This window comes from Eleutherodactylus coqui, chromosome 9 (genome assembly GCF_035609145.1).
Source record: "Eleutherodactylus coqui strain aEleCoq1 chromosome 9, aEleCoq1.hap1, whole genome shotgun sequence".
Classification (NCBI taxonomy): domain Eukaryota; kingdom Metazoa; phylum Chordata; class Amphibia; order Anura; family Eleutherodactylidae; genus Eleutherodactylus; species Eleutherodactylus coqui.
The window spans coordinates 90,269,605-90,282,037 of record NC_089845.1 but is presented as its reverse complement, the minus strand read 5'-3'; the positions used below and the strand labels follow the sequence as shown (position 1 = coordinate 90,282,037).

At 41.6% G+C, this 12,433-nt stretch overlaps 1 protein-coding gene across 3 annotated transcripts in view; it reads left to right on the top strand.

The window, feature by feature from the left end:
• Positions 1–12,433, top strand: part of CCDC178 (coiled-coil domain containing 178) — a 371,972-nt gene that overhangs the window by 49,383 nt on the left and 310,156 nt on the right. For all 3 annotated transcript variants that reach the window (XM_066578043.1, XM_066578044.1, XM_066578045.1), the window contains 2 exons: positions 5,905–6,047; positions 6,923–7,076. In XM_066578043.1, coding sequence (XP_066434140.1) covers positions 5,905–6,047; positions 6,923–7,076 — 297 coding nt within the window. The remainder of the gene's footprint in view (positions 1–5,904; positions 6,048–6,922; positions 7,077–12,433) is intronic.

The window sequence follows — 12,433 nt, the reverse complement described above, 5'->3', positions numbered from 1 at the left end:
CAAGTCTCCCAGAAAGTTAGGGAGTCAGTCTTTTGACCGATAATCTTTTGAGCGACATCGTGCAGTTTTCATTAAGGAATCGCTAAAAGATCAGCGATCAGTTATCAGGAATTCACAGCAGGATACAGCTGATACTATTGTTTCAGCTGTATCTCGCTCCCTGAAGACAGGCGGGGTATGAAGAACACAGCTATCCAGCTGTGTTCTTCATTCCCCACTCGAAGTGCTCGGCTGTATAACAGCCAAGCGCTCTGAGCGGGGGACAGCTGAATGCAGAAGACAAACGGGGCCACCCTGCTTGTCTTCTGCATCCTCTGTTTGGAGCGTTCAGCTGTACAACAGCCAGGCATTCCAAGCGGGGAACTTCTGGATGCAGAAGACAAGCAGCCCCGCTTGTCTACTATATCCTCTGCTCGGAGCGCTCAGCTGTGTAACAGCTGGGTGCTCCGGGCAGGGAACAGCTGGATGCAGAAGACAAACGGCTCTCACCTGCCTTACCGTACTATGCCAGTGAGGCTTTATCAGAGACTATCCTATTTTTGACTCATATTTTTTCCAATGGGATACATATGATTGATTACACATCAGTGTATGATATTTGATCCTGGAGCAAGTTTATTATCTTTTGGATTTGCGATAGCACATTCTTACAGTGTATTTCATCTTTGTTGCATTAGAAGCTTACACTATATTGTTCCATTGAGTGACATAACCATGACACTTGTTTGTTTGGTTCCTTGATGAGCTGATATATTTAGGAGTGAAACGCATATGACTTTGCTGTATATGTTCTGACAATCTTTATATAACGGTATATTTGTATATAAGTAGAAATGGCGGTAGACCACAGACTGTGGAGAGATTTAGAAGGAATCCACTGGCTGAACTGATTGTGAGCCCAATTGGATTTCTCAGATGGGGGAGAACCTCTGACAGTAGCGGGCTACTCTGCAATCATTTGCTTGTAGCTTAGGCTGCTCGCAGGATTCACTTTAAGCCTCTCTACTCGGCTGTTCTGCGTGCTGAATCGTCAGCAGCTCCGGCAGACCCCTCACAGACGTCCTACCCATGTGGGTCTCCCTCCACAGGTTCCAGCCCACTATTCACACACATCCTACTGGTTGGGGTTTTCTCAGCAGGAACTTCCATTGCTTAGGGAACCGATCCTTCAACCCCAGGCTCCATATTGTTCTCACACCACTGTCTTCTGGCCAATTCCATTATTTCTCTCATTTGGCAGACCGGCCAATGAGAAAAATCACTGCCTGCAACCACTAGCATCTAACAGTCTATCATACCCTGTTGCTAGGTAGACTTCCTTACTCATAAGGGGCAGTGTTTTAACTCATTCCTGAACCTGCGGTAAGTGCCAAAACTACTTCAGTTTCTCATTAGAGATTTGTAGTACTGTTCTGGGTCACAACATTCAATTTAGGGGGAAATTACTATTTCACATGGGTGATGTAGGTTTTGAAAAAATCTTTAATAAATAGAATGATTAATTTAATTGCTGCATTTTGTGTTTCCTCATGTTGTCTTTATTTTACATTAAGATTAGTTTAATGAGCTGAAACATTTAAAAGTGTCAAATTACCAAAAATAGAAGAAATTGGGTGAGGAACAAATACTTTTTCACAGCACTGTTTGGGGCTTAATATAGTGTATTTTAATTAGTAAAGGCTATATTTTAAATATGGGGTATGGTACTTCTGTGATGCTATGTTTCCTAGTGCCAAGCTACACTAACAGGGTCTGGTGCTGACACTAAATACAGCCGCTCAATAGCCCCCTCTACTTATGGACCAACACTGTAGACATACAAGTGTGTGGTAACAGTGGGGTAGGAACAACAGGGCAATAATAAACTTTAGAGGAAAACACCCACCATTTAGCGTAAGGGGAGAATATTGGCTGCAGCGGCTTGTCATCCCACCCCCTCACAAGCTGCTGCAGTCAATTGTAATCCACTGTGCAGAAGTGAACAATTCCCTGGAGCCATTCTCTGGTGATATAACCTTTATTAAACTAAAAATTATAATACTAAGAGTCATAGTAATTAAAAATACAAACACCTGCCTAGCAAACCTGGGAGCGCTGAGCCACCTATAATATATATCATTTAATGCTGTATACTGTGCTGTATAGAGCTCTCCTAGTGTAGCGATTCAGGCACTAGTGTGGAGCCTCCGATGTAGCATTCGCAGGTCTGGAGAGTAGTCAGGGAAGAGCCAGGAATCAGCAATGGGAAGTCTCATTTGCAGTACAAGGGATGAGGTGGGTAACATTATCAGATAGAAAGCCAGAGGTCAGCAACAGGAAGTCTCTATTTGCAGTACAAGGGATGATGCGGGTAACATAGTCAAATGGAAAGCCAGAAGTCAGTATCAGGAGGTCTTGTCGCAATAGCAGAGGAGCAGGCAGATGTGGAGTTTGATTGGTCAATAGTGAGGAGCAGAATAATCACGTGCTAGTGCAGTGGCAGGGTCAGGCTTTTATAATGAGCCCAATCAGGAACAGAGGCGGGGTCAGGACCAAGAGGTAATAACTAGATAACTTGAATCATGGAACAAGGCTGGGAGTCATGCAAGGTAACAGGCTGGATAGCTCAGCATTGAGAGCTACTGACTAAAGCGTAGAAGGTCCCCAGTTCAATTTCTAACACCTAGACAGCTAGTAGCTATATAAGATATCAAGCAGGTCACTTATGCAGACTAATGACTCTGCCTAAATGATATTCCCAGGTCTGCGTGATTGAGCTAAAAAAAACATAGAAACCTCCCAACCTAGTGGCATCCTAGGGTTACTAGAGGCACACCCACGTGAATGACAGCTCTATAAAGCACAGTATACAGCATATTGCAGCAGCATTGGATGATATATATTATAGGTGGCTTAGTGCTCCCAGGTTTGTAGGCAGGTGTTTGTAATTTTAATTCCTATTTTTTTTTTAACGTTGGACAACCCCTTTAACCGTTTAGAAATTGCAGCCATTCTTTTTATCTTGCATAGTTTCTCCATTTTCAGAGGCTCAGAAGTTATTGAACAAACTAACATAATTATAACTATGAGGATTATTTTTAATACCTGCAGTTTATTTACCTCATTTATCAAAACTGTCTTAAAGGAAAACTGTCTTTGTTGCGCATAGCAACCAATCACAGCACAGCTTTCATTTCTGAAACTGCTTTGGTAAAATGAAAACTGTGCTGTGATTAGTTGCTATGGGCAATACAGTTTTTGTTTTAGACAATTATGCTGTATGAGACTGTATGACTGCCTAAAGTCTGAAACACGCGGATATTGCCAAATGAGTTTTCTTCCTTGAGATGCTCCAGGAGCCCTTCTACTGCAGTTAACTTCAGTTGATGCTTGTTTGTAAGTCCTTCTGATTTCAGTTTGGTCTTTAGTTAGTGACCAGCTCAATCAGGTTGAGGTCAGAGGACTGAGTTGTCCACTGGAGAATATTCCATTTCTTTGTCTCTACAAGCTCCTGATTTGCTTTTGTGGTATGATTTGGCATACTATCCATCTATACTGTGGAGTGCCATCCTATCATTTTCTTAGCTTTTGACTAAATCTGAGCAGAATGTCTTGTTCTATAATTTTCGAGAAATCATTTTGCTCCATCTGTCCACAGTCACATCATCAATACACATCTGTGATCCAGTTCCATTAGCAGCCATACATGCCCATTCCATAACAATGCCTCCACCATGTGTGACAGATGTGTTTTTTTTCGGATCATGAGCCATTCCTTTTCTTCTTCACATTGTTCTCTTTCTAACATTTTGGTAAAAGTTCATCATGGTTTCATCTGTTTGTAGAACCTGGGCACTCTATGGGCGGCTTTTTTAGAGTCATATGGGAGGCTTCCAAATCTGCTGACATGGTAAGATTATAGAAAGTAAAGTTTATTTAGTGTAAAGTTACAAAGTAGAGGTAAGTAAGAGGTAAGAGATTGAAAGCACAAACCAGCAAGGAGACCCTCACACACACAGAAAGCAAAAGTCTAGTGAGGCCTCACCATTCAGGATATTTGTGAGAATTTTCTAGCTTTCAACCATAAAGAGTCTAACTACCTATACAAAAGGAACTTCCCACAAGAAATACAATAAACTTGCCTTTCTGTTCTTGAGTGTTACCAGTAGTTTGCATCTTGAGATAAACCCCCATTCATGAAGGTATCTCTTGATTGTAGATTTTGACAATGACAGTGTTCTTGATTTGGCTAGATGTTGTGAAGATATTCTTCTTTATCAAGGAAAGAATTCTGGATCACCCACTTTATTATCTTCCTTTCTTTCCCAGGCCTTTTGGAGTTGTTGAGCTTGCCAGTGTTCTCCTTTTTGAGAATGTACATAATTGTTGATTTGGCCGCTCCTAAGAGTTCCATATAGTCTAATGATGGTGGCGTTCACTTGATTTGACACCTTAACTTTTCAATTACTTTTCAGCCTGTGAAAATAGAGGGACTATGTAGAAATTACTATAATTCTTAAATGGTTAATGCAATATTTTTATTTAACCTGTTGAATTAATGCTGAAAGTTTACACTTCAGTACCACATTGAGGTTTCAATTCCATTGTGGTAGTGTACAGAGGTTAATTTATTACAAGTGTGCCACTAGCCAAATACTTATGGCCCCAACTGTATTTATATTGATTAGGGTTGACACTAGGCCAGAAAACCACTAGACCAGTTGCTACTAACACTGGGAGCCCCTTGTCATTAAAGTCTGGAGCACCCAAAAGGCATGAATAAATTATACATAGAGGACACAGTTAATGAATAAACAGATTTTAAAACTTTATAAGAAAAAATATAAAGGGGGAGTGGGGGGAAGATAAAAAAAGTGTGGGGAAAACAAGGGGGTCGGGACACATGAGGGATGAGTTGGGGGAATAGGGCTGTACTTATTACTTATCATATAATTATGTCAGGTGTGGAGGATTTGAATCCTTCTATTGTCCAATATAAAGGGGAGTGGAGTTTGCGCTTGATAATAGGCTAGGGTCAACTGGATGGGTCTGGGATTGAGGTGCAGAATTCCACAGGTGCATGGTAAGAGAATATTGATACCAAAACATTCATGTTTTTTCAAATAACGTTTCGTTATCCATAAGGATGACTGCCAACTTCTCATTGACCATGATTCAAAATAGTTTATTTTTTACAAAGTCGATACTAACTGATGTTTTCCTCCAGGAGCGAGTGATTGCTATACGTGCTGATAGAAAACCAATAAGATATGCATTTGTTTAGGTGTCTAGGAGTGTTAGGAATCTGTCGGCCCAATAGAGCCTCCCAGGGCGATTAGTGTAGTGTTAAATTTGTAATGTTGAATATTAGGGTGTATATCTGAATCCAAAAATCGGCGAAGCTTTGGGCAGTTCTACCATAGGCCTGACATCCATGGGAACATGTTGGAAATGCTCCTCAGAATCATGTACCATCGCATTAGGAGTTTATAGCCAGCCTCAGTGATTGATACTTTAATGGAGATAATGGAGAGTTTTACAGTTGAGATGGCGATTTTATGCCAATCTGAAGCCAATAATTCTTCGCCCAACTCCCTTTCCCATCTCCTCATGTAGGGGAATTTATCCGTGGGCGTAGTAAAGTTTGATTATAGTTTGGCATTAATTTCAGGACCCCTGGTATTTGTGTTGCAAAAACTTTCAAAAATAGTCAAAGTGCGCTTATTTTACGATTCATCCATTTTCAATAGGTTTGTTGTAACTGAGAAGTCGAAGGTGCATAAAATGCCAACCGCAAGCTTGACTTTTTCCTGCAGGTTACTATTAGTTTTAAGGATTCTTCCTGCTTTCAATTTTACAGTGTTATTCCCTGTTCCATCATTTTCATACTTTTATTTAAATTCCTATTGTTGATTTCTCATTAAGGCAACAATATTACTGAATGAGGCAGAATTAAAGCGAGAATCTTCCCAGATGAGTTTTGAGAAAGTTACTGAAGAAGCTAACGAAGAGAGAAACAACATGGCCACCAAACTGGCTGATATAAAGAAGAATCTGCAGTACTGCAAGTAAGTTATCCTCATACCTTAAAGTGGATATTAGGCTCCTTCACTTGTGATGATTATCTTTATCCTGCATTTTAATATAGAACACAATTTTGCAATATAACTTACCAGGTGAAACCTCCTTCCACCTCTTCTTCTGCAGCATGACTGGAAGGTGTGACTGTAAGTGATGTCACATGAGTCTACTTGAATTAGGTGACTCCATATTTAGTCTTTTTAAATATGGAGTGTTTGTTTATCTGCTGCCCATCCAGAAAAGCTATATGGAGTGGATGTTTGATGGATTTAGGGGGATTAGTAGACCCTCAAAGCACTGAGAACCTTTAGGGTAATGGTTTACCGGAAGTGGGGATGCAAAAAGCAAGGGATTAGTGAAGCACAATCCACAAGATGTTTCCCCATGAACATGTGTCTGACTTTAGAATCACCTCCAAATAATTTCCCTTTACAGTACCTCTACCCAAAAGCAGTTGTGCTTATGCATGTTTTAATATATAATTCTTAGTTAAAATACAGAGAACAGATTTTATTAAAAGTATTCAACCACCTTAAAGGGGCTGTCCCAAAATTTAAAGTTAACCTCTAGTTACAGGGTAGAGGATAGATGACTTATCAGTGGGAGTCTAACTGACAAGCATTGTACTAGACTTCTGTTTGACAGTCCCATAGAGTAGCAGTGTGTATGCTGCCCACTGCTCCATTTATACAAAGGGACATGTGTTGTGACTGGTTGGGGTCCCGGTGGTTGAACCACCACTTACCCCCAACTTTAAATCTTGGTATAATCATTTTAATGTTTTTATACAAGTGACAACTTCAATGTCATAACCTGCATAATGTATCATTAATCTGGAATATTTCTTTCAAACTGTTAACAGAGATAATTTAAGCAACTCAGAGAAAACTTGGGCAGAATATTCTTCAGATATGTTGAAGACCGAGAAACAGGTTGAGGATGGTAAAAAACTTTACAGTGACTTACTGAGAGAAAAACAACAGTTAATTGACAGTGAAAATTCATGGAATCACAAAGTAAGTAAAAAAATTATATATTTATAAATAACACTTTATATTTTTTTCTGGTACCACAGGAGAAGGAGGTATGTGATCTGCAGTTGTTCTTGTCCATTGTGCTTTTGATCCATTAGTTCCAGGTCCAATTTTTAGCCATCCAAGATGGCTGTTGCAATCTTCAGACTACATAATCCCCGCAGTGCATTGGTAGTGTTAAACGCACTATACCATGTGATCAGCACTGGCCAATCTAAGAGCAGAGCACACTTTGTATTAGATGGAAAATTGTAGCGGCAATCTTGGATGACTGAAAAGGGGTTCTAGAACTTGTGGATCAGCGGGGTGACAGAGAAAGACAATTGCAGGTAATATACTCTCTCCCCTCCCGGATAGGAGAAGGGGGGTAATTTTAAACAGGAATTGGAGGGTCACATTACTAATTATTGGAGCAGTTAAACTTAACCATGCAAACATGCAGGACAATCACAGAACCAGAAGCCAGTGTATATTGGGTCCTGATATGTATTCCCTCTGTCCTTCAGAATGGTTGAGAGAGCAGGAAGTAGACATTAGGCATCCCAGTAGACACTGGAATGTCTAATGTGGATACGAGCACTGTATATCAAATGCTGAGAAGTTCAGCACAGGAGGTAGGTGCAGGCTGGACTCAGAGGTACATGTGTGTAAGACTCTGTTTGGGGTATCTTGGACTCTTTAAGGCCTCATGTCCACTTACAAATTGTAATTTAAAATCCGCAGCGTTTTTCCTGCACACGGATCCGCGCCACATAGGGATGCATTAGACACCCGCAGGTAGTTAACCCCTTAATGACATGGCCTATTTTGAGCTTAAGGACCAAGCCTTATTTTTCAAATCTGACATCTGTCACTTTCTGTGCTAATAACTTTTGAATGCTTTTACTTATCAAGGTGATTCTGAGATTGTTTTTTCGTGACATATTGTACTTTATGTTAGTGTAAAAATTTCATCAATAAATTTTGTCCTTATTAGGAAAAAAAATCCAAATTTACTGAAAATTTGGAAAAATTCACAATTTTCAAACTTTGAATTGTTTTCTTTGTAAGATAGAAAGTCAAACACCACAACATAGTTATTAATTAACATTTCCCATAGGCCTACTTTACACAGCAATCATTATTTAAGTGTTATTTTACTTTTTGCAGACTCCACAAAGTATATAAATTTAGCAGTAATTTTTCACATTTACTAGCAAATTTCAAAATCTAAATTTTTTAAGGACCAATGCAGTTCAGACATAGTTTTGCCGAGCCTGTATATCAGAATCCCCCATGAATTGCCCCATTTTAAAATCAGCACCCTTCAAAGTATTCAAAATGGCATTTAGAAAGTTTATTAACCCTTTAGATGTTTTACAGGAATTAAAGGAAAGTGCATCAAAAATTAGAACAGTTCCTTTTTTCTACTGATTTTCAATATAAAACCTTTTTTTATATATAAAACAGTAGGAGTTAGCAAAGAAACAAAACTTGGAATGTATTACCCAGATTCCGCAGTTTTTAGAAATGCCCCATATGTGGACGTAGCCTGTTGTATGGGCACATGGCAGGTCTCAGAAGGAAAGGAGCGCTTCTTGTCTTTTTGAATGCAGATTTGGCAGGAATAATTTTCAGACCCCATGTAGTGTTTGCAGTGCCCCTGAGGTAGCAGTACATTTGAAACCCCCAATAACTGACCCCATTTTGGAAGCTACACCCCTCAGGGAATTTATTAAGGGGTGTAGTGAGCGGTTTGAACCCACAGATGTTTGAGGATTTTTTTTTAACAGTTTGAGTTCAATACGAAAAAATCAAATTTTTCACATAATGTTTAGCTTTAGGCCCAGATTTTCATTTTTCACCAGTGGCAGAAGGAAAAACGTACCCCATGATGCGTTACCCAGTTGCTCTCGAACACGGAAATGCCCCATATGTGGACGTAGCCTGTTGTATGGGCACATGGCAGGACTCAGAAGGATAGGAGCTCTTCTTGGCTTTTTGAATGCAGATTTTGCTGGAATAATTTTCAGACCCCATGTAGTGTTTGCAGTGCCCCTGAGGTACCAGTGCATTTGAAACCCCCAACAACTGACCCCATTTTGGAAACTACACCCCTCAGGGAATTTTTTAAGGGGTGTAGTGAGCGGTTTGAACCCACAGGTATTTGAGGAATTTTTTTAACAGTTTGAGTTCAATACAAAAAAAATCACATTTTTCCAATAATGTTCAGCTTTAAGCCCAGATTTATATTTTTTACCAGTGGCAGAAGGAAAAAACGTACCCCATGATGCGTTACCCAGTTGCTCTCGAACACGGAAATGCCCCATATGTGGACGTAGCCTGTTGTATGGGCACATGGCAGGACTCAGAAGGATAGGAGCGCTTCTTGGCTTTTTGAATGCAGATTTTGCTGGAATAATTTTCAGACCCCATGTAGTGTTTGCAGTGCCCCTGAGGTACCAGTGCATTTGAAACCCCCAACAACTGACCCCATTTTGGAAACTACACCCCTCAGGGAATTTTTTAAGGGGTGTAGTGAGCGGTTTGAACCCACAGGTATTTGAGGAATTTTTTTAACAGTTTGAGTTCAATACAAAAAAAATCACATTTTTCACATAATGTTCAGCTTTAGGCCCAGATTTATATTTTTTACCAGTGGCAGAAGGAAAAAACGTACCCCATGATGCGTTACCCAGTTGCTCTCGAACACGGAAATGCCCCATATGTGGACGTAGCCTGTTGTATGGGCACATGGCAGGACTCAGAAGGATAGGAGCGCTTCTTGGCTTTTTGAATGCAGATTTTGCTGGAATAATTTTCAGACCCCATGTAGTGTTTGCAGTGCCCCTGAGGTACCAGTGCATTTGAAACCCCCAACAACTGACCCCATTTTGGAAACTACACCCCTCAGGGAATTTTTTAAGGGGTGTAGTGAGCGGTTTGAACCCACAGGTGTTTGAGGAATTTTTTTTAACAATTTGAGTTGAGAACGAAAAATTCACATTTTTCCAATAATGCTCAGCTTTAGGCCCAGATTTTCATTTTTCACCAGGGGCAGAAGGAGAAAACATAGTCCATAATGCATTACCCAATTACTCTCGAGCACGGAAATGCCCCATATGTGGATGTAAACTGTTGTTTGGGCACATGGCAGGGCTCAGAAAGAAAGGAGCGCTTTTTTTGAATGCAGATTTTGCTGGAATAATTTTCAGACACCGTGTAGTGTTTGCAGTGCCCCTGAGGTACCAGTGCATTTGAGACCCCCAACAACTGACCCCATTTTGGAAACTACACCCCTCAGGGAATTTTTTAAGGGGTGTAGTGAGCGGTTTGAACCCACAGGTATTTGAGGAATTTTTTTTAACAATTTGAGTTGAGAACGAAAAATTCACATTTTTCCAATAATGCTCAGTTTAGGCCCAGATTTTTATTTTTTACCAGGGGCAGAAGGAGAAAACGTAATCCATGATGTTACCCAACAGGAAAATGCCTCATATGTGAATCTAAACTGTTTTTAGGGCGCAGGGCTCAGAAGGGAAGGACTTAGCATGTGGCTTTATGTACAAGCTGTGCGAAGTACATCAGGGTAAAACGTCAGGGCAATAAAAAAATTAAAATTTCAGGGACGTGTGGTAGATCTTAAAACACTCATTTATACAGAGGCCGGGTTGTGTGGGGCACGTTTCACACTGGTATATGGTGTCTTTTCTTATCCCCTGTTTGTAGCACACTCTGCACCTCTTTTGGGTCCTTCCCTTCGTCGCAGTGGAGGGAATTTCACTGAGAAAATGCTGCCCTGGTACAATTCTTGTGGCCTCGCTTCCAGAAGTACTGGGCCTCTCCCCCACCTCCTGGTCCCCAAATATTAGGTCCTTGATAACTTCCTCTTGAAATTCAAGGAATGTCCCCCTGTGGCCTGCACCTCGGAACAGCACGTAGGCATTATACAGTGCCATCTGTACGAGGTGCACGGCCAGTTTTTTGTACCACACCCGTGTTTTCCGCATGGCTCTATAGGGCTCCAGTACCTGGTCTGATAGATCGACCCCTCCCATGTACTTATTATAGTCGAGGACGCAGTCTGGTTTGGGGGTCTCTGCACTGGTACCTCGTACTGGGCAGGGGGTACTGCTGTGGCCGTGTATTGTCGTCAACATAAGGACATCCCTCTTGTCCTTATATTTAACGCACAATACATTGTCGCTGCATTGGGCCCGGCTCTCACCCCTTCTGAGCAGTTGCCCAAGCAGCGTCTTAGGGAGGCTTTTTTGATTTTTCCGAACAGTGCCACATGCCACTGTTCCTCTGGAAGCGAGGCACTGAAACAGGGGGACACTGGTATAAAAGTTATCCAGGTACAGATGGTAACCCTGGTCTAATAGTGGGTGCACCAGTTCCCACACTATTTTCCCTGTTACTCCCAGCACGGGGGGGCATTCTGGGGGCTCAATTTTAGTGTCCTTCCCCTCGTAAATACGGAACTTGTGGGTGTACCCTGATGTACTTTCGCACAGCTTGTACAACTTCACACCATACCGTGCCCGCTTACTGGGCAGGTACTGGCGGAATTTTAGCCTCCCCTTGAAGTGTACCAGGGACTCGTCTACTGCAATGTTTATCTGTGGGGCATACGCCTGGGCAAACTTGGCGTTAAAATGGTCTATTACGGGCCTGATCTTATACAACCGATCGTAATTGGGGTGATCGCTGGGGGGGCACAGCTGGTTGTCATTGTAGTGCAGAAATTTTAAAATACACTCAAAGCGCGTCCTCGACATCGCCATGCGGAACATTGGGGTGTGGTACAAAATATCGGTAGACCAGTACGCCCTGATTGTTGGCTTCTTTATTAGCCCCATGGTTAGTATAAGCCCCCAAAATTTTTGTATCTCTGGTGCGTCCACAGGGGTCCACTTATCGGGTCTGGCATAGCTGGAGGTGGGATTTTGTTGAATAAAATTCTGGGCGTACAAATTAGTCTGGGTAACAATGTGGGCAATGAACTCTTCTGAAAAAAAAAACTTGAAGAAGTCCTTCCCTCTGAGCCCTTCCGGATCAAATTGAATCCCTGGGTTCCCAATAAAATCAGGGATCTGGGGTCTGTAATCTTCCGGGGTACTCCAGTGAGCATCTCATGCATTGGGGTCAGTGGTGGTCCTTGGACGCCTTCTCGGGGGTGCAGGGAGCTCAGACTTTCTGGATGAGGATGAGGATGAGGAGTCGGAGAATGCCAAAAAAGTGGGGTCGTCATCACCACTACCTGAGTCCGAGTCTGATGCAATGATTGCATACAGTTCCTCTGAAGTGTACCTCCTGCGGGCCATATTTATATAAAATGGGGCACACGGGGAAAAAGT